At 42.8% G+C, this 25,536-nt stretch overlaps 3 protein-coding genes across 4 annotated transcripts in view; 1 reads left to right on the forward strand and 2 right to left on the reverse strand.

The window, feature by feature from the left end:
* Positions 1-229, reverse strand: part of SPATA5 (spermatogenesis associated 5) — a 166,649-nt gene extending 166,420 nt beyond the window's left edge. For both annotated transcript variants that reach the window (XR_004240207.1, XM_032109156.1), the window contains exon 1: positions 1-229. Coding sequence is in view for 1 of the 2 variants with exons in the window: in XM_032109156.1 (XP_031965047.1) it covers positions 1-220 (220 nt within the window). In the remaining variant the exon portion in view is untranslated.
* On the forward strand, positions 219-13,152 carry NUDT6 (nudix hydrolase 6). The gene is made up of 5 exons (XM_032109170.1): positions 219-378; positions 1,306-1,509; positions 6,297-6,352; positions 8,751-8,805; positions 11,771-13,152. Exons 1-5 carry the CDS (start codon positions 219-221, stop codon positions 12,160-12,162), a joined length of 867 nt encoding a protein of 288 aa, XP_031965061.1. The 3' UTR covers positions 12,163-13,152.
* FGF2 (fibroblast growth factor 2) overlaps positions 12,491-25,536 on the reverse strand; it is a 19,654-nt gene continuing 6,608 nt past the window's right edge. Inside the window, exons 2-3 of the mRNA XM_032109172.1 lie at positions 16,371-16,474; positions 12,491-12,823 (exon numbers count right to left, since the gene is read on the reverse strand). Coding sequence (XP_031965063.1) covers positions 12,638-12,823; positions 16,371-16,474 — 290 coding nt within the window. The 3' untranslated portion in view covers positions 12,491-12,637. The remainder of the gene's footprint in view (positions 12,824-16,370; positions 16,475-25,536) is intronic.

Here is a 25,536-nt window from a genome sequence, read left to right on the forward strand (position 1 = left end):
CTGCCTCCACGGCGTCGGTGACGCGCAGCGCCAGCGGCCCGCCCGCGGCAGCTTCGAGGGGACCATCCCGCGGGAAGCCGCCACCCGCGGCCGAGCGCCCCTTACTCTTCCTTCTGGCAGAGGAGGCGGACATGCTGCCCCACGACCGCCGCAGAGTGGTTCCGGCGCAGAGGTTGGCACCGCCCCGCGGGCGGCCGCTCCCCGCCCCGCTCAGCGCCATGGCGGGGCCGTGGCGGGCGATGCGGAGGGTGCGGGGCTGGGCGGCCCTGGCGGGGCTGCGGGTGAGGCCGGACAAGTTCGGGGGGGTGAGCGTGGACCTGGGCGAGCTGCGCGGGTCCCCGCGGCTGGAGCGGGCTTCCTTCGGGCGGTGGCTGCGGGGCAAGTGCCGGGCGGGGGTCCCGAGTCACGGGGCGGGCGGGGGGCGGTGTGTGAGGGGTGGCGGGGGTCCCGCCAGGGGGCGCTCTCAACCACCGCCTTCCCCTCAAAGACCTTGAGCCGCGGCCGTGAGGTGGAGGGCGCTGGCAGGCGGGAGTAGATGTTGTTCACAGAACCATAGAATAGCTAGGGTTAGAAGGGACCTCTGGAGATCATCCAGTCCAATCGCCCGGAGCAGGTGACACAGGAGTGACAAACCACAGCAGGTGGATTTGGAATGTCTCCAGAGGAGACTCCACGCCGCCACTGGGCAGCCTGTTCCAGTGCTCTGCCACTCAGTGTGAAGAAGTTCTTCCTGGTGTTCAGGTGAAACTTAATGTGTTTCAGTTTATGGCCATTCCTCCTTGTCCTGTCACTGGGCACCAGTGAAAAAGAGTCTGGCATCATTCTCTTGGCACCACCTTTGAGATATTTGTATGGATTGATGAGCTCCCATCTGAGACTCATCTTGTCCAGACTGAACAGGTCCAGCTCCCACAGTCTCTCCTCATGAGACAGATGGTCCAGACTCCTCATCCTTTTTGTGGACCCAGTCCAGTAGTTCCTTATCTTCCTTGTACTGAGGAACTGTCCAGTGGGACAGTTGGTGTCTAGAAGAGTAGATTCCCCTGTTTCTCATGGCAGACCCGTGATGGAAAAGCCATCATTTTGCACATGAACACCAAGTTGTGCCGCATAATATGTCGAGCTGGCAGCCTCTGACACTGCTGGCGAGTTTCTCCCACCAACAATAGTTTCACCCTGTGGTAAATGAGGTGAAAAATACAGATTTTTGCACATTACCAACGGCTGTAGTGCGTGGTAAGGCTTAAAACCACACAGGTCAAGGGCAAAGGGGTCCCTGACCCACCTCGCTTCCCTCTCTTGCAGAGTCCGTGTCTCAGTGGCGGGATGAAGGCCGTGTTGCTGTCTGGCTCCATGTCCCCATCCTCCAGAGCAGCCTTGTGGCGGTGGCTGCTTCCCAAGGCTTTGCTTTCCACCACGCTGAGCAGGGCTCGTCTACCCTGACGCTGTGGCTGGGAGAGGGGCCCAGCAGGCTGCCGGGGTTCGCCACACACCAGCTGGGGGTTGCAGGTGAGTTACAGGAGTGGTTGCACCCACAGAAAGTCTTGAAGGAGCCCTTAGGAGCAGGTTCAGTAGGAACTGTTCCTCTGTACAACCAGCATGTGGAAACCAGCTGCCTACTGCATTTTAAAATGAAAAAGTAACCACTGACTTAAGAGAAAGCACTTCTCTGCTCTGTGTGCTTAATATGTGTACCTGCCTAAACTATGCTCAAGTTAATGTGTTTAAATGGGGAAAACTTGACCCAACAGGATTGTTCAGAAGCTAAAGCAACTATTAGACTAAATTGCAGTGGTCTGAAAGCTGATCTAAGCTGTGCCTAGAAGTCTTCAATCCAACCATATATTTTACAAAAAAAACCAAACAAACACCATAGTCTTAATCCATCTAGACCTCCCACAACCACAGTAGGAAAGTCATTCCATAACTGAAAAAATTTCCGAGGAACTAGACAAGTCTCCCCTTTTTTAGTTTTCCATATAGCACAGTACAAGGGACTGATGATGAGCCGAAAATACTGTCAGCTTGGAGTTAGCTTCACTGAATTCGAGTGGTTTTCCCCTCTCACTCAGCAGAGTTCTGCAGATCTACCATTACTTATCCCATCACTCAGTAATCTGTAATTGGAGCTTGGCTTGGACCCTTCATGTACTGGTTAAGGGTTACATTAATGCACAGAAATCACAAGACTGGGGAGAGCAAATCTCTCCAGTTACAACCCTGACTTGTTTGTACTTGGCTCACAGGGACCATGTGGGATGTTATTTCTTCAGCAAGTGGTGTTGAGGCCCATAAACAGCAATTTGAAAAATCTAGTTAGGAAGAACTCACAAAAGATGGTTTGTTCTGTGTAGCAGCAGGTCAGGTAAAAGGAAGTTTGGGGGAAAAAACCTCTTGAATTACAAAACAGTGATACTGCCACCGGTAGTCTTCTTCCAAGACCAGCAGAGGGCAGGGTGGATGCTGAAGGCGGACTTGGAGTTTGTCAATGGACATGTTGGAGCATGTTTTCCTGAGGTATGGAAACCTCACCATTAAAATATGTGGCATTAAACTGGAACAGGACGGTGCATCCTACTCGCAAATACACCGTGTTACTCCTTGTGAGGAAACCTGACTAAGTGAGAGGTTTTCTGAAGTAGAACTTGCACAGCTGAAAGTGCTGCTTGAAAGGAGATCATGTAAGAGATGAGTTGAGACCCCTGTGGGCATCAGAAAGGACTAGAAGAAAAATCATAATTCTGAAAGATTTTCAAATAAACATTTAAAAATGTATTTTCAGAGCATAATTTGCAGTTGTGCTTCGAAGCACTTGGCACTCTGCAAGTAGGAGGAAACTTTAAAGAAAAGTTTGGTGAGTGCAGGTATATGGATTTCCTAATTTATTGTACAGGTTTTAAAATTGCACAACATATAATGTATGTGTTCTTTGCTACCATTTTTCAAACCTGTACACTTTTATTCATTATTGGGAATTTCTTTAAAGGAGGTAAATACTTAAGGAAAGCATTTTAGTCAGGTAAACAAGTGTTAAATAATGACTGCTATGTGGGGTTTTTTTCTTTTGTTCCACTCACTGTCAGTGGATCTGGAACACATCCCAAAAACACACTAAGCAGTGTGGATACCACCTGGTAGGTTTATTGCTTTGTCTTCTTTAGGAGGGAGACCCTGGGTAGTGGAAAGGCTCCATTCTATTTTTAATTCATTTTATTGAAATAATAAATTATTTAAATATGTATATTGGGGAGGGGGGTCAAACTCAAGGCATTTTTATTTCCTAACCAAAAAGTATTTCACAACGTGTCTGCAGTAAATAAAAGCAATTTGCTGGTGAGAGTCTATGCCAAAGCTGTGGCCAGTGAAATGCAGGACTCAGTCCTCTGAGCATCCTGAAAATGAAAAGCAGAGATGTGGAGAGTGCTTGGCTGGCCAGCAGGAAGCCAGCACAGGGAACAGGTAGCAAGTCTCATTGCCAAGTAGACCAGCAGCTGGTTTTCCTCCTGTCTGGAGTTTCCCACGCAGCAAACACAGCACAGCCAGGGCTTGTGCCTCAGGACCATCCAGCCAAGCGATGACAAAGGTGTGAATAAGCAGGGTCAGGTCATGTTTTACCAGACTGGATGAGAGTGGCCAAGCAGAGAGTAGCAAACGTTACTCATTGGGCTTGGCCATTATTGTTTAGAAATAGTGGAATGTGTGATGTGTCTTCCAGCTAAGTTACTGCATCCGTTTGTAGGCGGCAGGATTTTCCACATGTGTAAAGATACAGAGGAGTCTCTGGTGTATGAAGTGATTAACATGTTTTTAAAAAGCATTTCCAAAATTCTCCACCTCCGAGGAGGATGTGGCCTGCCATCCAGAAAGTGACATGTTTGTAAATATGCCATGTACCTGGCATGAGAGGACAAGCTGAGGAAGGAAAGTAAAAGGAGAGGAAGAAAAATAAAAAGCATTTTCTTCCCCCGCTCATGCACTACAAGCCTTACAATACAGCTGTTATTTGCATTGCTACCACCTTAATCCACTTGTTGAAACAAGGTCCTTGGAGTTGAAGGACTCCTGGAAGGAGAGTCTTCACACACAGAGGATCATCAGCCTTGGCCAATCCTGTTACTTAAGGAAATCTAAAATGAGCAACTGTGAAACTGCACAGGAAGATGGAGGTAGATAGGTTTGGCAAGTCACTTATCAGAAGTGACTTAAAAGTAGTTCCCATTAGAACTATTTTGCAAATAGCTATTCCTGTCTGCTGTTCTTTTCAGTGCAGGCAGTTGTGTCTGCACTCATTCTGTGGTTGACAAGTGCTTTTCAACACTGAACATCTTTGCATGCATTTTTACATCAGTCATAAATAAAAGAGGTAGGATGAAGATATTTTTCCCCTCCATTACTCATTATCTGGAATTGGCTAAGGGATTCTTTTTTTTTAATGCTTTTCTTACCTATTTTCCAAAAGAGAACATTCAAAACCAAGTGGTGTTGTAATAGCGATTACTTGGTTGGGTTGCAAGTATAAACCTTTCCAGAAAGTCATCGTGGCACAAAAGTCATCATGGCACTAGATGATTTAAAGCTCCAGGTGCCACATTTGTAGCAGGAGGGAGAGTTTTAGAAACCACACTTCAGGGCCTGCAGTCAAGCTCTGATCTCACTGGTCACCAGGTGTGGTCCAGCGAGGGAACATGAGACCAGACAGCAAATCCTGCTAGTGTGTTTTCTTTCTTCTTGCTCTGGATTTAGGAATCCTCTAGCAGAGACTCTGATCATCTCACTGGGAATTACACTGCCAAAAATTACATGCACAGGCTTCAATTTCGGGGGAACAGAGGAGAGCAAACACACTTTCTGTTTGATTCAAATGGCAGTTTCCTGCCTTCACGAGCCCTCCGTGATCTCAGCAAACCCTTTGGCTGAGGAATGACTTTTCTAGAAAACAAACCCTCTAATCACAGAGTTCCTCCTGCTTTTCTTACGTTCCCTCTTTTAATCATTACAATAGTTGAACTTGGACACTGCTAAATATTTACAGGAGGAATGAAATCATAAAGTCACAAGCCACAGGGAGGCAGATATGTGACTACCCTCTTAAAGCACGTCCTTTGACAGAGCTTGAAGGAGGACTGGTACTTCATCTTTGAAATATTCCTCCTACACATAACTCTGCCATGTATTACTAAAAAACAGAGGTTGTTTTTAGTTGGACACTCATCCTTAATAATTCCTTTCTGTGGATATACTTCCCCATAGCATTTTAAATGCACATGTCATCACAGATGTGCCTGTATCCTCTTCCTCTGGCTATAAAATGACATAAGCTTTTTTTTACTGTTAACCTCTAATTTGAAAGCCATGTATGACTGATGTGGAAGAGATCCTGGCAAGATGCACCACAGCACTCTTTAAAATCTGAGAAGAATACCTGTTTTAAGGGAAGGACATTTTTAAAGTATGACCAGTGAGCATGACATAATTAAACATGAAAGCACTTGGAGTTCAGAAAGTAGGAAAACTTGTAACCTGAGGGAGAAAGTCATGGGCTGAGCATGAGGACATAAGGAAAAGCGGCACTTCTTAGTCAGACAGGCTTCTTCGTCGAGTGAAAGTGTCACTTTTCCACTTGGAAGCAACACTTTTTGATTAAGAAGTTGGCTCAGATTACAGCACAGTTCCTGTCATGAGTTGTTAGCCGGGTAGTGCGAGTTCAGAGATAGTCACACAGCTGAACATTACTGTACAGTCAGCCCAGAGTACTAAACCTGGTGTGTTATTAACCCAAAACCACTCAAATCTTCACTACAGCAGGTGGGGGGGGGTTTATCATGAATTTCACTGGAGAAAAATTCATCCCCCTTAAGGGTGGCTTCTCAGCCAGAGTCACTGGAGAATTCTGTTATTTGAGGAAGATTACAGGCACGTCTCTGCTGAAGCAAGCAGCTTTGCCAGATTGTTTGGGTAACCCCTTGATCTTGCATTCTTTAGTTCTGATATTAACACAAGCAAGTTTTTCTTTTCATTTCTTGTCTAATCTGGAACTTAAGTGTTGCAATTTTTTATCTTGGTACTGCCAACTTTGAATTTTTATATGGGGTACTTAACCTTTTTCTGATATTTTATTGTGCATCCATTTTCCACTGACAAACCACTCTGTGATTCCTCCATACAAACCTTCCTAACTGTACATGTTACCATTAGAGGTTTGTTATGCTTTATCAAAATATGTTAAATTTTGGTTGTTAGGATTGAACATAGTTGTCCCAAATGCTTCATCTTCCTCAATATTCTTTCTATACCAGGTGCTGTTCTAGATGAAAGCACTGGGAAGGTGTTGGTTGTACAAGACAGAAATAAGGTATGTTTGTTACAGGATTATAAAATAGAGAAGTTCATTTAGATAAGCCTATTCTGTAGTATAAAACAAAATATATGTTTCTTTTTATTCCACTCCAAAATTGTGATAGTTGAAAGTTACTTCCTTTTACAAGTGTCTTAAACACATCTATCAACAGATTACTGTATTCCATTTTAAGGGAAAAACAACTCTAAAAATCAACAGCTTTGTTATAACTGGTGATTGATTCAGCAGAACTAAGTATCCTTCCTGCTTTGAGTTTTCTGTTTTCTCCTGTAACTGACCCAGGAGTCCCTGATCTTGTGTTTGGATCCATGAAGACCTCTGGAAAACCCCCATGGCTCGAAACAGATTTTGAGAGAAAGATTCTGATTTGGTTTGGTTTCCAAAATTCCAGGCATATCTGTGGCTTTAAACAAGCAGTAGCTTGGTTGGCTGTGACCTGGAGACCACCTTAGTCCAGCAGGTGTAAAGATCTTTAATTTCTCACACACGGAAGCGCTTGCCCTCACTACAGAAAATTCCAGACCAGAGCAGTGCTGTGGTGAGGGTGGCTCGTGTGATGTGGCTTGAGGTCAAGGAGCATCAATCACTGAAAAGTCTTCCAGCCCCTATCAGGCTAACCCAGCTTTTAATTCAGCTGCTGCAGAAAGCTCTCTGGCTCACTGGCAGCTGGCTGTGCTACTCCATTTAAGAGACATTTAGCCTCCATTATGCTTTCATTTGCAAGTTCAAGTGTCTCTAGGAGAGTGAGATAATACAGTTTTAACCTGAAACAATCAAAACCTAGCTAGGTAGACTGAAATACACTTGGATGTATCATTTGCATTTTAAACAGTTAAAACTGTGTCAGTCACTGGCTGCATTCTCCTGTCTTTCCTGAAATAGTTACTAAGACATTTCTCCTCAGGACCCAAAGGATCAGTTCATTAGTAACTACAACACAGATAATGAACTTCAGTGAAAGGGTGTTTTCATAGGCAGGTTCAGTCATACTACATGTTGAGTTTCTAACACAAAAGACAAGGGTGTCTCTCTTCCTCTGAACTTGTTTCCTGTAATTGAAGATGTTTATTTTTCATTTTTGTATTTTATGTTTTTACTTACAGTAAAATGTCGAGGACTTGTCTATAGCATGACCTTCAGGCTTACATTCAGCAATTACCAATTAAAGCATAAACCTACCTCTCATGCTATAGACTCCAAAAGTGGTTCCAGCTCCAGAGAGTCTCCAGGGACACAACAGCACTTTGTAAACATTAGAAACACAACATTTCTTTACCCTTTACACAAAAAACCAAAAATGTGCATGCTTACCTTTTAGTAAATATCTTAAAAATATATCAGAGTAAAAAAACTTTTAAACAGCTGTTGGAATTTTAAGAGCTGTTTGGGTTTAATTGTGACAGGACAATTCCACAGCACACAAAGATTTCCAGGAACTAAAAGCAAATCTGAAAGCCAGTAGACAAATATATGTGGTTTCCATCTGCACTATTTTTAATCTATTACTTTAAATTCCTATCCAAGCCCTTTAAGAATGCCCAGGAAAAAAAAAATTCCAATGTAGTCGTTAGGGTTTCAAATCACTGGAAAGCACACAGCTTCCCTGCTATGCTGCAAAGACAAAAAAAGCTTTTTTTGCGCCAGTGTACCTTTTTACTGCATTTATTTCTAGGTGAAGGGTAACTTCTTCCTACATAAACTTTTAACAAGGAAAGAAAAGTACACAGAAGTAAAGGTAAAGCCTACAAATCTTTATGCTCTTCCAAGAGATGCAGGGACTGGGACTCCTTTAGCTGTGTGAGTAACAACATCAAGCCTTCACTTCATGTTTTAATACTGAACTTTATTGCAATTCAATAAATGTTTCTATGCATAACTCACACACAAGCCCTCATTTCTTGTATTCCATGAAAATGACAAGTTACACTAAATGATCATTACAGACACACAGAGACATCTTAAAGCCAGTGCAGTACAGAACAGTACAATTGTAATACCTGTTGGTAAGATTAAATATATATACATTTTTTAAAAGCCAAAACCATGGAAGTGGAATACATTAGTGATTAAATATAAGATTATATAGTTATAGCAGCTTTTTTTTTTTAATATTCAGCTACTCTATCTAGCAGCAACGTTGTCTAATGACTGTTGGACAGTTTGTACTTTCAATCAGTAGGTGTTTTGTTCCAATAATTCATACAGACTGTAGCTGTCTCTGATCATCATGTTAGCAGGAATGAACAAGTTCCTACTTTGTAAAATAACAATCTTTGTAAAATAACAATACTGCAACTTCAACAAAAAAAAGTTATGTGTTAATTGTCTCCTTCGTATTAAAGAGTGCAACACAGGCTGACTACTTCATGAATGGGTTTTTCCTCCAATACAGACTGTAAACGCATGGAAATTTCCAGGAGGTCTGTCTAATCCAGGAGAAGACATTGGTAAGTTCTAGGAGAACAGGTCAGACATCAACAGAGTTTACAAAGACATGAATACCACTGAAATACAGGGTGACCCACCTCGCTTCTATGATCGATTGTTTCCTTGAATTAATGGTGAACAGATGGAGTGACACAATCCTGGGACCGTAATGGTAACAGCATTATGTTCAGGGTAAAGAAGTTTTGTATTTGTAACATTTACTCTTTTCCACACTTCCTTTTAAGTGTGTGCCTGAGGCCAACTAAATTTTTGTAGGCTAGTTGGATATGCTGAAAAATGAGCCAGAAGTGCAGAGGATTAAGGTAATCCATATAGAGCCCAAATAAAACTGAAATAGGGAGCTCTCGGCTTACACTGGAATCCAGGGCAGTGACCTCAGAGATGGACTGAGCAAAAATTTCCAACTCGCCCTTTTTACGTGCAAAACAAGTAAATGCACTTGCTTCCTTCCACCCCCCCTCCACTTGATTAGTTTGGACTAAAAGCATCTTGCCACAGGGCCAGTGTGAAGTGCAGGGCCTCAGTCTTGTGGGCTCCCAACACAGACACAAGGCACTCCTGTGGTAGGAAACAAGGCTGGTTTGAGGAAACTTCTCATTTCTCTCCAACACACAACATGCTGATGATAAGCACTTCTGAAGTTTATCTTCACAGGTGAATGAACAAGGGTGTTTATGAAAAGAGAAAATCTGGCTTTTTTCTCCTTGTATCTCAGCCCTTAAAATCATGATCCATAGGCTGTTAATTCTTAAGCTGTTGAGCCCAGGTTTCCTGACTGTTCCATACCTTAGAAATACCTACTGGTTTAGAAGTCTCCCTACAACAACATGTGTTAGGGTTGTATTACAGTTGTTATTTCAATACATGGAGAAAGCTCCTGGTTATCAGGATACGGCTGAGTTTAGTTTTCGTAACTCATGAGTCATATTTTAAGTCTTTCTGTCAAACCTGGTGATGGAAATCAAAAATATTTGCTGGACATTGTCATGTAACGTGGTGAAATGGATCTGTGTTTTCAAAAGAATCCCAAACGCCATGGTTGTTGTCTAGCCAGGCTCCTTCTCACTTCTACTGCCAGCAGCAAAAGGTATTTTGTACTCAAGGGAACAACAAAATGACAGCACTGGCATTCCAGTGGGATTCCCTGCAGGGATGCTGCTGCTGAGTAAGCCAGTGGCCATCCCTCACTTACCAGGTGAGATTCTGGCTGGAGCCTGGACTGAAAACCACCCAGGAGAAAAGTCTCTTACAGCTTCCCTCCTGCCACTTATAAACTACAGAATAATAAAAGTTATGATTCTCTGCATCACATATTACAAGAAGGTATAAATTAGTGAAACATACAATATAACAGGGCCTGATCTTCCTTTCTCATTCTTACATCAAACCTTAAAAACTCAAGTCACTCAAGGGACTAAATTTTAAATTGCAATTAAAAATTGCAATTACAATACTTAAAATCCTTTGGTTACATGAAGTAACAACATGCATGGCTGCCTACTTAAATGAGTGCCAACTGACTCATGCAAGTAACACCAATAGTTTCATAATGCAGATTAAGCAAAGTGCACACATTTTTGTGAGTATTTCTGAAACTCCAGCCGTAGTGTTTCTTCTAGTTTAACTGTCATTAGATATTTATATATACACACACACATTTAAATAAAAGGGAAATGGCACTTCATCTAAAAGCAAAGCTCAAAGCTTAAATGAAATCCCTAATTACTGCATTTTTCTTAACCACAGCCTGCCTCAACACTCCTCATGATCTCAGTTCATTTCTGTGTAAATACAGCCCCCCTGCCCACTAACAAAATCACCTGCCACAGGGAGTTATTTCCAATATCTGAAACTACCCCTGAAATGTCTATTTTGTTCCCCTCTGACATGCCAAGATGCAAGCTTCCATAGGATGGTGAATCTCTACGGGTCTTTTAAAATGCACTTGCTTTTGGAAGCAAGCCAGCACACATTTCTTACTGAAAATGAACTAACAGGAGCAGGTAACATTGCACAACAGTTCTATCCACTGACCACTCAACCAGACGCGACCAGGTTACATTAATCTGGGAAAAGCCATGTTCAACCTACCAGCAGTTACCCCAGGCAAGTAGGATTTGACTTGGCTACAATGAAACCGCAGACTTTGGGGAAATCAGTGGAATATTAAAAAAACTTATTTGGGACTCAATTTAAGTTGTTACTGAAGAGAAAAATCATCTCTCTGGAGGAGTTCTGGATGGATGGGTGGTTCTCTGGCTGTAATTGCAGCACGCAGACCCTGCAGACCCTTAAAGTTCCTGCTGCGTTTGTGGTGGGGAATGTTAGGACTGACCTCACTCTGTCTGGGGCACACAGAATGTACATGTGCAGCACAGATGCAGCACGTTTCCTCAGGAACAGGCTCTGTGCTGCACTGGTGCTGTGGCATATTTGAAATGTCACCAGACCCTTAAGGTACATCTTGAAAAGGACCTGGCACCACCTTTCACTTTCTGCAACCAGTTTTACACATTTTGTTATCCCTTGGCATGAAAGTGCAGTGAAACTGATCCGATCAAGAGATCTGACATCAGTCCAGGTGCTGCTGCACAGGGTCTGAACCTGAGACCGGGCAGAGACAAGGAGAGGGATGGGGATCCAAAGGACTGCAAAGACAGTGCAGTGCTGTCTTGGATTAATGGATCAGTGGAGCCAGCAGCCATCAGTGTCCCTTTCAAACCACACCCTGTACAGCACTACCAAAGTAATTCTGTAGGATATACACAAGAAAGGCACACAGCAATTACTTTTGTTTGGGGACCAAAACATTAGCTTATCCTTGTGTTGCAAAAACAGACTTACATCCTGAAAACATTATGAAGCAAACAGAATGTGTTGAGTTAGAGGCTTTACACCTTTCCAAAAGGTTTAGAGTGCTAAGTTACTCTCAAATGTATTGCAAGGATTGCTCTTTCCACCCAGGAGACACAGCAGTTCGAGAGGTTTTTGAAGAGACTGGCATCAAGTCAGAGTTCAAGTCCATCCTGAGCATCAGGCAGCAACACGAACACCCCGGAGCCTTCGGGAAGTCGGACATGTACATCATCTGCCGCATGGAGCCCTCCTCCTTCCACATCAGCTTCTGCCAGCACGAGTGCCTGCGGTGTGAGTGGATGGATCTGGAGGAGTTGGCCAGGACGGAAAATGCCACTCCCATCACCAGCAACGTGGCCAAGCTCTTACTGTATGGGTACCGGGAAGGGTTTGATAGGGTTGACATAACCATGAGGGAGTTCCCAGCTGTCTACACAGGCCTGTTCTACAAACTCTACCACAGGGAACTGCCCGAGTCCTACAGAAACATGACATCATAGCAACACATTTCACATTTCCTTATAGTAATAATTTAGAATTATTATTGCAGTGTTGCATATTAAAATTATCCATGGACTTCTTTTTAGGTAATTACTAGAAAGTAATTATTCTCTAATAAGCCAAGATATAAATTATTTTTAAAGGTAATGGTTGCCATGAGTGTGCATCAGGTTTGTTCTCTACCCCGTAAAGCAAGCATAAGCTAAATAAAATACATAGATACCTAGCAGAAAACGGAAGTTACTGATCCTGAAAATACATTCCCCAAGTCACTTTACCTCCACACACACTGGCACAGTGGGTTTAAAGAGCAATATAAAGACAGTATGAAACATTCATGGTTTAATCTGGTATCTGCAAAAGTAGTTATAATATCAGCAAATAATTGCTTATATTCTGCTACTTTGGAGAGGAGTAGGAAAGGCGATGTTTTTAATGCTGTGTGGCACTGGTGTTCAGAATCTGCCATGGAAATCAGCTTTTAGCAGACATGGGAAGGAAAAGGATAGCTTTCTGTCCAGGTCCAGTTTTTGGTCCAGGTTTGTACTGTCCAGTTCTTTTCAGTGCCACGTACCAGTCCGAGTATTTCCGTGACCGGTAAGTGTTATAGTTATTGGATTCCAAACGCTCAAAAAAGAAACATTCTTCTGTTGCGTATTTCTAAAAGGGAAAAGAAAACGCATTACTGGTGTAGCACCACAAATCAATTCTTCACATTCAGGGGAGTAACTTAACAAGAATATAAGCAGTACCTGTGGTTTTAAGAAATAGAGATTAACTGTTTCGTGACTGAAGAAAGATACTTACTGTGAAAATATTGTTAAAACTACCTACAAGAAGAGGTTTGACCTATGGTTCATTTATTGTCTCTAACACAGATCAAGCAGCTTTTTATTTGCTTTTAGTGTGTAATTCTTTGTTCTGATCAGAAAATGTATAAAGAAGCCTTTAAGAACAAAAACTTTAAGCAGAGTATAGACAATTCAGTACAACTGCCCAAGATGGAAATTCAAGCAGAGACACCATCAAAAAAGGGTGAAGAAAATCCTTATTTCTCCCCAAAGCATACTTGATACCAGTGCTTTCCTACAGGATGCTGTCAATTTTCACATAAACCCCATCATTTAGGTGACAAATGGCAGTTCAGGCTTCATGAACTATGTATTTTTTAACATCTGCCAAAGGCGACATTTCAGGAGCTGGACTGCTTTCCAGCAAGAGCGGGATGCCAGCCACTGCAGTGTCAGTCTCAGCACCTGGAAAAACCCTGGATAGCTGTGGTTTTTTCCTTCAAATACACTTCATTCCAGGCTGCATTCAGAGTGCTGATCTGGCAGCAGAAGCGTTCACAGCACTTCGTGAAACACCTGAACTCCACTAACTAAATGCAGCTTATTCTCACAAACATTCTTGGAACACAGTTTTAATCCATAACATCAAAAGACAAGAATTTCCCTTCAGGTCAAGTTCCTGGAGTCTGGTAAAACCTGGCCGATCGCAGCAAAACCACGTAAGCATGACAGAACAAACAGGTCATATCCTTAAATAACAAATTATTTATCATAAAATACAAGTTAGTCAAAACTCTTCCTTCCATGGGAAGTTTGGGAAATTTCTTCATTAAATGAAATAATCACATTTCATTCTATAAAGTCAAAGTATTTCATTCTTATAATAAACTCGAAAGTCAAAATAAGCCACTTCAGATGGGAAATGGTTCAGTTTTTCCATCAAAAATCTGATGGAACAAATGCATTTCTGCACAAATATTTCCAGTTAAAAGAGCATTTTCCAAGGGGAGGTTTTGACTATCTGCATTCATAACCAGCCATTTCCTCCAGTGGTAGAGATCTCCTCTCCCCCACACTGAGTCTGTTAGTAAAGAGCAAGAAAATGCTCCATAAAAGCTGCAGCATCCAGGTTTCCAGACAAGAACATGACCCACTGCACCTCCACATAGATCACCAGGGTGAGCAGTGATCCACAGGCTGTGCAGTAAATCATCTTGCAGAGCCCAGCTCAGAACAAACCCTGCAGCATGTCTCAACAAGTAATTACAAAAACATCCAACAAGACTTTTTTGAAAAACAGGCCTGAATAATAATTTGCAAACGTAGTTCCGAAGATGTTGATTTATTTGTAACAAGGACACTATGCAAATTGATCCTGGACACTGAAGAGTAATTAAAAAAACCCAGACTAAAAAGGACAGAATAGTACTTGAGTGACTGATGGATAAGAGGACTAAATTACGTGTTTAGAAATGAAAGTTCCATAATGTCTTAAATTTCAGCAGTGTTTCACCATGTGCAATTCACCACAAACATTTCCAGTGTACGCTCTTTGCAAGCTCTCGTGAAACACAGCCCTGCTCGAACTGAACAAGAGACGCTGGCAATTAGAAACAGTTTCCTGATTGTGTTCAGAGGCAGAAAATGGTAAAGGCACAGCCAGCCACAGACTGTTGGAAGTCACAGTGCAGAAATCCTCATGGAAAAACATTGCCAGTGCTACAGAAAACAGCCATGAAATTGCAGCAGCATTTGTTAGGCTGGTTGGAGGAAAAGAAAAAAATTCTTAAAAGAGTAAGAGAGTTTCCACCTATGAATAACAACGTTGTGTGCAGCAAACATGATTCAAGTAATACCCATTTCCGGAAACAACACAAAAGAAAAAAGTTTTATAAGCTCAAGTGAGAAGCACAAAGTGACCCAACTTTACATATTCTGCGAGAGTAAGTCCAAGTGAACGGATGATACTTTCCGAGCATTTTGCTTTACAGGAACTACAGCTAAAACTGCTGCAAGGGAAGCATGTTCTACAACCAAACCCACCATGCAGCAGCAGGTCAGAAACCCCAAATATAAACACACCCCTGTGTGTTTTGTTTAATTTTACAAATGGTGCTAAACACCCTATTTTGACACTTCGCAGTCGCTCAGGGTACGGACTGCAATTAGAATGGGAAGCCAAATGCCACCGCACCAGCACCACAGGAAATTCCCAATTATCCTTAATTCAAGAATAGCACAGTGGACAACTCCTCACATTTTCTTCAACTGAGCTGTCACACAATATCCGAGTAACTTGAAGCAGGTTCTTTAACTGCATTCCTGAGCCCACACAAAACTCCCTGGAGCCAGAGCAGAGGAGCGCCCCAGGGAGCCCTGCTCCTGTAAAACTACGTTCAGTCTCATTTCATGGAGGCAGAGAAAGGGAATCAGAAGCAATTTCTGCAGCCCCTGGCACAGGTCTTTCATTAGCTGCAGTTCAGTCAGGGTTAGGAATGCACATTGTTAACCCCAGCCATCGGGAGGGAATTGCACAGAGACTGAATGGGGCTGTGTGAATACACCAAAGCACCAATGATTACTGCAAACCAAAATTCTGGCAGAGTAGATGCCCTGCAGTGGTGCTTCACCAGGCACTGAAGGTTAAAATATGGATGAGGGGTTTACAGTGTCTATGTCTCATAAGCAAAATGAATGTAACTGCAGCTCCTAAAGCAAAATTTATCATCTGGCTCGGAGAGACATTAACTTCCAGAGTCTGCTGCACACACCAGCTTTAAAACACAGCTAAAAATTCAGCTGATACCAATAAAACACACCAGAGTTTAAACTAAAACTAGTCTCACTAGAGAGCAGTTTAATTTACCCACATTTATATAACTTCGTAAATTTTATCATAACATTTTCAAAAATATTCTTCTTGCCAGTTTTCTACTTAGGAAGTAGAAGTGCTCAAAAAAACCTTGATCCTCTACAAAGGAAAATGAGAAAACTATTTATACAGATTAGTATCACGAAAGTAATTTTTTAAAAGAAATTGGCTTTACTTTCCACTTCAAAGAGGTCTTTTAAAATCACTTTATGTGAAAGTAAGTGAAAGAGGAAAAAATTACTCCTGAGGGTAAAAATACAAACACTCCATTCTTCATTTGTTTTTATAATTTCCTGATCACTGTGATTTTTTTTTTTCTCAGACAAGCCATTCCTGTTAAATTTTTCAGCTCCTGGGTAGGGCAAAAATACCCAACTCCTCTAGCTCCTATTTCAAGTAATTGACAGAAGCTGTGCAGCGCTCATTTCGCCTGATAAATCCCACACTGAGCAGCTGAGTAACTCCTGCAGGAAGAGAGGCTACTCCACACAGCGAGGGCAGGACACACCAACACACACAGAGACATCAGGAAAGTGCTGCTTACCAAGGCCAGCAATCTGCCATCCTCCTTCATGGCCAGGAAGCGATTGGCACTGACACCTTTGATGGACACCACTCCTCGTTCCTCCGCCTGAAGCTGCAGCTTGACTGCGAACAACAACAAAAGACAAAAGGTTTCATAGCCATCGTGGGATCACAGCACTTGACAGTCACTGCTTCAAACCCTGCACCATAGAAAGCTTCAGCTTGCAATGGGAATAAATTTTCAACCTTTGGCTTTCTGAATCCATTTTTATAAATGGCAATGGTGAGATTGAGTTATTCCATCTTCATTTCACAAAAAGGCAACTTAAAAACCCATTAAATTCCTTGAAAGCCCACTTAGGGCACAATCAACTGCTCCCAGAAAATAGAAATTTTTCACGGCAGTTTTTCCAGAGGTATCTCTCAATGTTTGCGCAACAGCATCGGACACTGAACGTACACAGCTCTGTACAGGCTGTCGGCAAGTCTGGGCTGCAGCTGAGACTATTCAGGTTCGTATCACTGCCTAAGGGTTCTGGCAGTTCCCAACAGAGAAATATCCGTTAGTTTACCTCATCCATCCAACAAGTGGGTGGAACAAACAAACAGAACTGCAGCAATAGGTGAAGGCAGCAAAGGCACAGGAAACAGCGTTACACAAATCAGGAACGTGTTTTGCTTCAATTAAAAGAAATTAAAGATTGTATAGAAAGGAAAACCTGTAAGGTCCTATCACACAGCTTTTAGCTACTACCTGTGGGTTACTAGCACAAAGCCTTAACTGATTTCTGTAGCCACAAATCAAACTCGGTAGTTTGGATGAGCATCTGAAAGCTTCCCCTTCTGCCTGCCCTTGCCTGTTGTATACAACATCTCGGGCAAGAGCTCCCTTCACCCACCTGCTTTGGTGCAGCAGGTACTTTATTCTGTTTGGAGATGCAGTTTTAAATAGCTTGGGCTTTTCAGCCACCAGAATAAAAGCCTGAAGTGACTGTAAATTTTGGAGAAAGAGCATCTCTTGAGATTCAGAGAGAGGTTGTTGCTTATTTGGCTTTTTGTGGAAGGGAAAAAGAGACAGCACTGAAGAAACCAACCAAAACTCCTACAACAGGAATACAGGGACATGAAACTGTTGGGGTAATTGCTGCAAACCCTTTTTCAGGGTACAAGTAAAAAGTCAGGCGCAATTTCATCTCAGAATCAAGTATCCAAAATACAGCCCTCACAAGTTATGAGGCCAAAATCAGACTTGTGAACAGCTCCAAACACTTCAGTGTAACTCCTTAGCCTCTGGGGAAGCTACAATGTGGAAAAGTGCTCTGGGCAGGGACTGTGGGAAATAGACTTTTGAGATGTGCCCAAGCACACAGCTTTCACCACACACTTAACAAGAAACAGCTGTGGAACAGCTGAAAATTAATATTAATTACTGTAGTACTGACTTATTATGCTTCATGACTTTCTCTGGACAAAAACACACACGAAATCCTACAACATCACACCAGGCCAGAAGTTCAAATTCTGTGAAAATAAACTTCTGGTAAAGGTTTCTAAGTCCTGTAAAAATTTGTATAGTTTGGAGAAGCTTGTGAGAAGAAAAAAAAGCCCCAAGGTTTTCCTGCAGAGTTTGAAAAGAGCTGCAATACTCAAAGCCCCAAAATGAAAATCAGCTTCACTGGATTTTCCTCTCCAACTCCAAAAACACATGAACAAACAGAGCCAGAGTAATACTGTGAGTTTTCCAGGTTTCAGCATTATTTTATGGCTTTATTAATGCAGTGAATATTTGCCACAGGGTTACACTGAGCTGAAGATGCCAAGATACAACACAGCCTTACTAATCCAACACATTTTGACCACATGATCATCACCAGAAGTGACAATTTTAGGTTTAACTCACTCCAACTAAACTGGTTGTTAGAGAAATGTATCACTTGACACCGATGATCTGCATCTTTTGCAGCCTTTAATCACCAACAGCAACAGTTCAGACTCCATTCATCATTTCACATCTACTCCCAATACTTGTTCTCAGCATAACTGAACCTCAAAACCCGATTCATGAATGTCAAATAATTAAGACATCTGTAGCCCAAAAAAAGTAGCAGAGATTGTTATGAAAGAGCTCCTTAACCAAGGGCTAAAAAGGCCCATTTTCCCAGATATTCTTGCAATCCTCTGAGGGCCCCTCTAGCACAGCAGTGAGTTATTTCCCTGTTCCCGTTCATGCCCTGCAATCCACGAGGAACCCAAGCACAAGGCTCTGCCTGATGCCTGCTGGTGTTGTGACAACACAGAGCTCGCCTGCTGAGAAAACATCCCCAGGGCTGGGGCTTCACCAGTTTTTAAATAAATAACTGGTCATCACCAAGTTATTAAATAAAACAGTACAACCAACTCAAAGGACTGAGGAAATTTACAGCTCTTATTAAAGACTTTCTTTTCTATCATAATAAGCTTAATAGAATCATTCTGCCAAGTAAGAAGGAATGAATTGCAAGATGTACAAATGCACTTTTACACCAGCAGAGAAACTCTGAGTGACGTAGCTCGAGTGAATCTATGGTGCCTTCCAGTACTATAAAAATGGATAGAGAGGAAACAGTTTTTCCCAACAATACACAGAGGTTCTGTTAGAGATTCATATTCACTGATGTTCTGGCTGAACAACACCATGAGCTACACCGTCCAACCCGTATTTCCACTGGAACCAGTACAACTTGTGGCACTAAAGGAAGCTGGACCACACTGCAAAAGGCACTGAAATGCTCTTTCACAGGATATGTGGCCAGGACAGATGTACAAGCTGCCAGTTAAACTGAACAGTGTATTTAAGAGGCTTACAAATGGGTATTTCACAACTCGGAGAGACTTTTCTAAGAATATGGAAGTTGAAAAGTGGTCTTTAATAGCATTGTGGTCAGCAAGGTTTCAGATTTCTGTTAAAAAATGGATCTTCCTTGCTTTTCTTAGAGATCTCAAAAAAAAAAAAAAAAAATTCCAAGGCAGTTTTGCAGAGTCCAGTGCAGAAAATAATTATAAGGACAAGTAGCTAGACAGGAAAGCTGTTAGCAAATGCAGAGAATAGAGAAAACATGGACATTTTCCAAAAGTACTTTTATTGTTCTGAGCACTAGAACTGGAAAATCACACGTACAATGCAAACTCTCAGGCCCTTTTACAGTTCTAACAAACCAAAGCTTTAGAGTGGCCCAGACCCAGTTACACTGCACAACTTAAATGGTCCCAAATGGTTTCGCTGCTCTGCATCACAAAGGGTTTGGCCAAAAATCTCCTTCAAAAGTGGTTCATTTCAAAGAGCTTGGCAAAATCTCCCAACTTAATACTTCAGAAAAACAGAGCTGCACATTCTGGAAGTTGCTCACGGCTGTGCTGGTACTACCTTTTGACATCCAGTGGGAATCTGCTGGCAAGCCCTTCACCCAGGGCAATCCTTGTGAGCAAAACCACGTGCTGGTATTTCACTCACAGCAGCTGCACTGGCTAAGATGTTCTGGGGCACGAGAATGCCACAGGATCAGTAAGGAAAAGGGAAAATAAAGGTCACAGGGAGAAGAGAAAGCAACAAACACATTAGGAATAAAATAAAATAAAATAAAATAAAATAAAATAAAATAAAATAAAATAAAATAAAATAAAATAAAATGCAGACAAAAAAAGCAAAGAGCAGTGAAGATGGGGCAGGGTAAAGGGCAGTACAGGAGGGTGCTGTACTGGAGCATGAGGCAAACACACATCTGAAGTAGGTGGAATTTGAGGATGTATTAGCCAAAGGGATTAATAAAATCCCCATTTTCCTACTCCTCCACAAGGAAATGGGAACTCTAACCACTATATCAGAGAAACCTTAAAGTAAAAACCAACTATGAGCCTCTGGCTTTGCACACATTTACACAGCAAATAAAGGTTTGATTACAGCCTCAGCTGCATTTTCACTATAACACACCTAGCAAACAGCCTACCCACAGACTTCAGTGCAGACTAAAGCTACGAGTACCAGCCCCAGTACCAGAATCACAGAAAACTCGGGTCAGAAGGACTCTGTCTAGTTCAGCCTCCTGCTCAAGAGCCTCCATCACTTCACAGTGAGAACTCTGCTTGCCACACTGAAGCTAAGGGAGCAGCTCAGGGGAAGAGAAGACAAATTGGATACTATTTCAACCCCTGTTTTCGCTAATATTCAGCTGCTTTATTGGAACTAAAAAGGTCACAAGCAAAACGCCTCTCAGTTTATGAGAAGGGAGAGTTTCTGTACCCCCCAAAAATCCCAGGCTGCACGTCTCTGGATCAATGACTAGTGTTACTACAGTCTGCTGTGGAAAAGCTCAGCCCCAGCCAAAGGCTCAGGGCCCATCTCCAACATATTTGCAGAGGCCCTGTAAGGAAAATCCTTCCACGAGGCCCCCGAGTGACACTGCGGTGAAGCTGCGGCGCCAGCTCCCATCGCCCACCTCCTGCACCTTTAGTTGCACAAAGCAGCTATTTTGCAGTCTCACTGCAGAGGTGGGTCAGCTCCAGAGGGAATAAGCATCAGAAATGCAAGGAAGTTCACAAAGAAAAGGAAGGGAAAAGTGAGACTCAACAACGTTTCGCTAAATGCATCACCCTACAGCCGAATTTCCGCTCTGCCATACTCTGTGGCTGAAGTTGGCCATTCCTTCATGCTCGGGGGCAACATCTAGTCCCAGACAGGTGTCCAAGCAAAACACAAGGAGTCAGACGTGCTTGCTCCACACCTAACACGTCAAACCCTCCCAAACCCAGGGGCTGCTTCAAAGCTACACATGCATTTACAAACATACATATATTAACACCCCCATTCTGGCATTTCCTGCCTGCTGGACCAGATCCAAACCCGAGCCCACGAGCTGGTGATGCCTACTGTAACATATCTCCAGGAATTACAAAAATCTTTGTCTCTCTGTCCCACAACAGTCTCTGACAGTTTCTGATATCTCTTTCTCAAAGGCACACTAAGCCATTTAACATCTGCTATTTGATAAGCGCTGACATACGAGGCATCCTCAAGTCTTCAGACCGCGAACAAGAGAACGACTTGCTCACTTTCATACGCTCATGGCAAAATTGAGCCACTGCCAGAGTCACTGAAGCACACGCTGCCTAAAACCTGGAACACACGTGAGGGGGAGAGAGGAGAAACAGAGATGAGAAACAGCCAGCAAATCTTACCAGGAGAGGTGGGCTGCTAATAAACCAAACCATTAGGATTGCAACAAAAACAATCAAGCACACGGAGTGTCACAGTGAGAAACAGTGAGTCACACTCCCATACAAAGGCACATTTCTTTGCTTTTGCATGACAACATTCTAAGTGTATCTTTTTCCTTTTTACCAGCCAGAGGCATAAAACCACTCGCAGACAGACCCAAGGTCTCCAAAATGTAAACACCTACAACAAAAATACACACTCCTGAAACAAAAACACTTCAGGAAGTTCCGGTTACACTTAAGAGTAAACCAAGGCTTTAAGCAGAACAGTAATTTGTGTAACTGTTGAAGCATCGACCCGCTAATCTAATCAACCACATTAACATGAACATTCCCAGATTTATTTAAGAGTTTTCACCTTTTTAAGTAGTACAGATAGTGAATACAATGGAAATTATTTCCCTTTTCAGGTTACTCACCTATTCTGATTTATATCTTGACATCAATTCCTACAAATATCCAGCTCTACCTAACATGCACCTGTGGCACTGGGAATCCTCCCCACGAAACACTGATTACCAAATACACAGCATTCTCTGGTGCTCCCTATAAATTTCATATAAAAGACAGTAAAGTCATCCTGCAGAACAGTAATTTCAGAACAGTGTGACATCCAACACTTCTGGCACCAGTGTGACACTGTGCTCCTTGCCTGTGTGCCCACATGTAAAACACGCACAGCCACGCTTCTCCATTTCTCACAGCTCGCATAATCTGGTTCATCAAACCTAATCAAGCCCTTTAAAAATGTCATGCAAAAGCAAATCCAGAGTTTCTGGATTCTGCTTACAAAGCACAACTTGGGCATTTTGTGCTGCCGAGTAAAGTAAACAGCAATTGCTTCGAGTTATGAAAGGATTTAATATGCCAGAAACTCCAAGTCACCGTCATGTAAAACCCTTCTAAATGCCTTCTGCCACACTGTTTGCTGACTCCTTGGCATTGCAGATGAACTGATGCATCTTTGGAAGTCAAGAGAGCAAAACCAAACAGAAAAAATAATTAACTTTACCAGAGAAGAACTTCACTCATTACTGGGTACAGGTAATAAAGCTTAGTCTCCAAATTACCAGTATTTTCACCCCAAATTCTTGATTTAGAAAAATGTTTCAGGGTTTCCTTATGAAAATAATGCATGCCTGCTCACATGTAGTTTTTTAAGACTTTTCCTGAAGGGCTTTTCTTAGAAAGGGTAAGGCAATCCCCCATGTTGCTTTCATTTGCTTTCGCTTCATTTAGTATTCACTGAAGTAAATCGTAGAATAACCACTTTTGGGTGCTCAACTTTAGAACAAAGCTGGTGCAATTGTTCAGCCAACTCAGCCATATCAGAAAACACATACAGAACTTGCAGAAATTCGGCTTTATGTGTACTGTGCGTTCACTCATCTTGTAACTATAGCCTGTTTTTCACTTGCAGCAAAACAAGCACATAAAACCAGGGACAACCTAAGGCAAACACGGAACGGCATTTCAGAAGATGGAAAAGGTAAAATGTCTCATTTTTAGAAGGTATTTTGTAGTGTCCCTCCTCCAGGTACAACTCACACAACTACTCAGCAGTACTCAGTATTTCAGGGCTGTGACTGATGTCGGAGCAGTAACACATGAGATGAAAGGAAAAGACTGCCAGAGCAGTGGTGAGACACTGCCAACCCATAGGCTCAGTAAGCCTCACTGTCACAGTTGGAAAGGAAAAGCTGGATTTTAGGAATGCCAAGAAGAATCAGTAAATTGGATCAGAGAGTCTGGAGCACACTGGTGAAAGAGGAACTCCATCAGGCACCAGGGTGTAGAGAGACGGCACAGCAGACAGGGGGAGCAAGAAGGAACAACCCCATACAGAGGAGCTCCTGTGAATTAAGCTGCCTTTTAGAGCTGATTGCTCTTAACCTGGCCAAAAGGTTGAGACAGTGACTACGGTGGGTTTGCACTTCCCCTATCTCCAATACCAGTGAAACTGATCACTGAGACTTTAATAAATATTTATGCAAAAAGTCAAAAGAAAACCCCAATCAAAAGCCATGCATGTGCACACACAGTATTGCACTGGTGCCTGCCCATCTCCTTTATTGCAAGGACAGCACAAATGCCACATTAAGCCCAGAGTCTTACTTCATCCTCCTATTTCATCCCCTTCCATCAAGCTGTGTGACCACCCTGTGCTGACCTTTAAATAAAGCATCCACAGGGGAACAGCAGGCACTGCAGTGAAGGACAAGAGTTGTCAATCACTGCTGACCCAGCTCAGTAATGGATCCCAGTCTTCACAAAAAGACTCTAATTTGCTTTTGAATGCAGCCTTGCTTGAGTAAAGAGTTTTCTTTATAAGAAACCAAATTCCTTAACTGAAAATAAAATACACAGTGCGTATTTGGGTAACACTCCTCACTTTTATTCTGAAGACATTCACCATACTAAGAAGGGACATGAGCACTTTCCTGACAACAAAAGAGAGACCTTGGAAGCTTTCAAGAGAGACCTTGCAGCTTGGAAGAACCTACCTGGCTCCCTGCTGCTTCAGCCAGACCATCGCTAGTGCTCATATTCTGGTTTAGATCTATGTGATGGTTTCAATGTCCACAATGCTCCTGACATCCCTGCAAGAAGATGCTCCTGAAGTACACCAGCTACAAGCACTGGCCATCACACTGTCTCACCCTAACCACATCAAAGCAGCAGCCAGGCATCCCACTCCTAGCAGCGTTTTCTCCTAATAAAACATCACACAGACAATATTGATCCATGGGACTAGAGCCTGATCACTGGAAAACACCTTACCATCACTGATACTTGCTGTAGCACAGTTAAGTGCTCTGGAAGATGCTACTGCTTGAAGCAGTAAAGCAAGCAGAAGGTTAGGACTGAAACAAATAGCACCTGGCAACGAGGCAGTTCTGAGCACCTCTTCAGCTTTGAGGAATTCCTGCATTTCTAAGGACGTGAGAATTGTACATCTTTTTCCTCCATTTTCCTGAATGAACTACATTACCATTAGCAAAACATCCATAGTGGATCTGTAAACATCTGTAAAAACCACAAAATGAATCCTTCCTATTTACATACTCCAAGGCATGGCCAGGAGCACGTTCAACTGTTTATCCCAACTGCTCCATGACAGGTGGAATCCACATACTATTTCCCAGGAGCTGCTCAGCCTAACAGGTCTGTGCAGCAGGATTCCCTAGAGACTGCTCAACAGAAGTGCCAGCCTCTCCCATACAGCCCCTATATGGCCCCCAGTGGCTGTTTCTCCACACTAACCCATGTTCCTCGTTTTGCATCCATCTCTGTTCCCACAGGTACCAGTAGGCCCCATGGAGAAACTGCACACAACCACTCCACAGGTGTGGTTCCCTACACTCAGGAATGTCGGTCTCTCCGCTGGTCTTCCCAGAGTTGTGGGACTGTATGAACATTCTCTGTAATGTAGTCCCAAAAGTACTATTCTAACCTGAAATAAAACATAGGTGACAACTGCATGGACTCTTCAAGACATCCCTCTGGGAAGATGTTGTATCCTGTCCTGCATTTTAACAGATGAGATGGGTCAGGACATGGCACCACAGGACAGGCAGTGACAATCAGCTGCCACTGGAGAGGGGCATTCTGTGTCCCTCCATTTCACACTCCCAGCCTCAGGCTCCTACCACCACCCTTGCACCAGCTCTCACACCTCTCTTGACATTTCAGTGATGGGCATGTGGATTAAAATTAAACACTTGAAGATTTTTAGCCCAGTACCCAGAAACACCAAGAAAAGATAGTCTGCTAAAAAACTGGTGCCAGTCCCCAGAGGTAACACTCTGACCTTCCCCCAGGCACAGATTGAGGTATTGTGGCAACTGCGCACTCGAGTATGTTAAGGACATCCTTTATCAGCAAAAATAACCCCAAAGCTACACCCCCACAGAATGGCACAGGGCGTCTGGGAA

The sequence above is a fragment of the Corvus moneduloides genome, chromosome 5, assembly GCF_009650955.1.
Source record: "Corvus moneduloides isolate bCorMon1 chromosome 5, bCorMon1.pri, whole genome shotgun sequence".
NCBI classification, from domain to species: Eukaryota; Metazoa; Chordata; class Aves; order Passeriformes; family Corvidae; genus Corvus; species Corvus moneduloides.

Coding starts and splice junctions, on each gene's coding strand:
- NUDT6 (XM_032109170.1), top strand. CDS start 219: ATGGCGGGGCCGTGGCGGGCGATGCGGAGGGTGCGGGGCTGGGCGGCC. Junction 379..1,305: donor CTTCGGGCGGTGGCTGCGGG/GCAAGTGCCGGG, acceptor CCTCTCTTGCAG/AGTCCGTGTCTCAGTGGCGG. Junction 1,510..6,296: donor ACACCAGCTGGGGGTTGCAG/GTGAGTTACAGG, acceptor TTTCTATACCAG/GTGCTGTTCTAGATGAAAGC.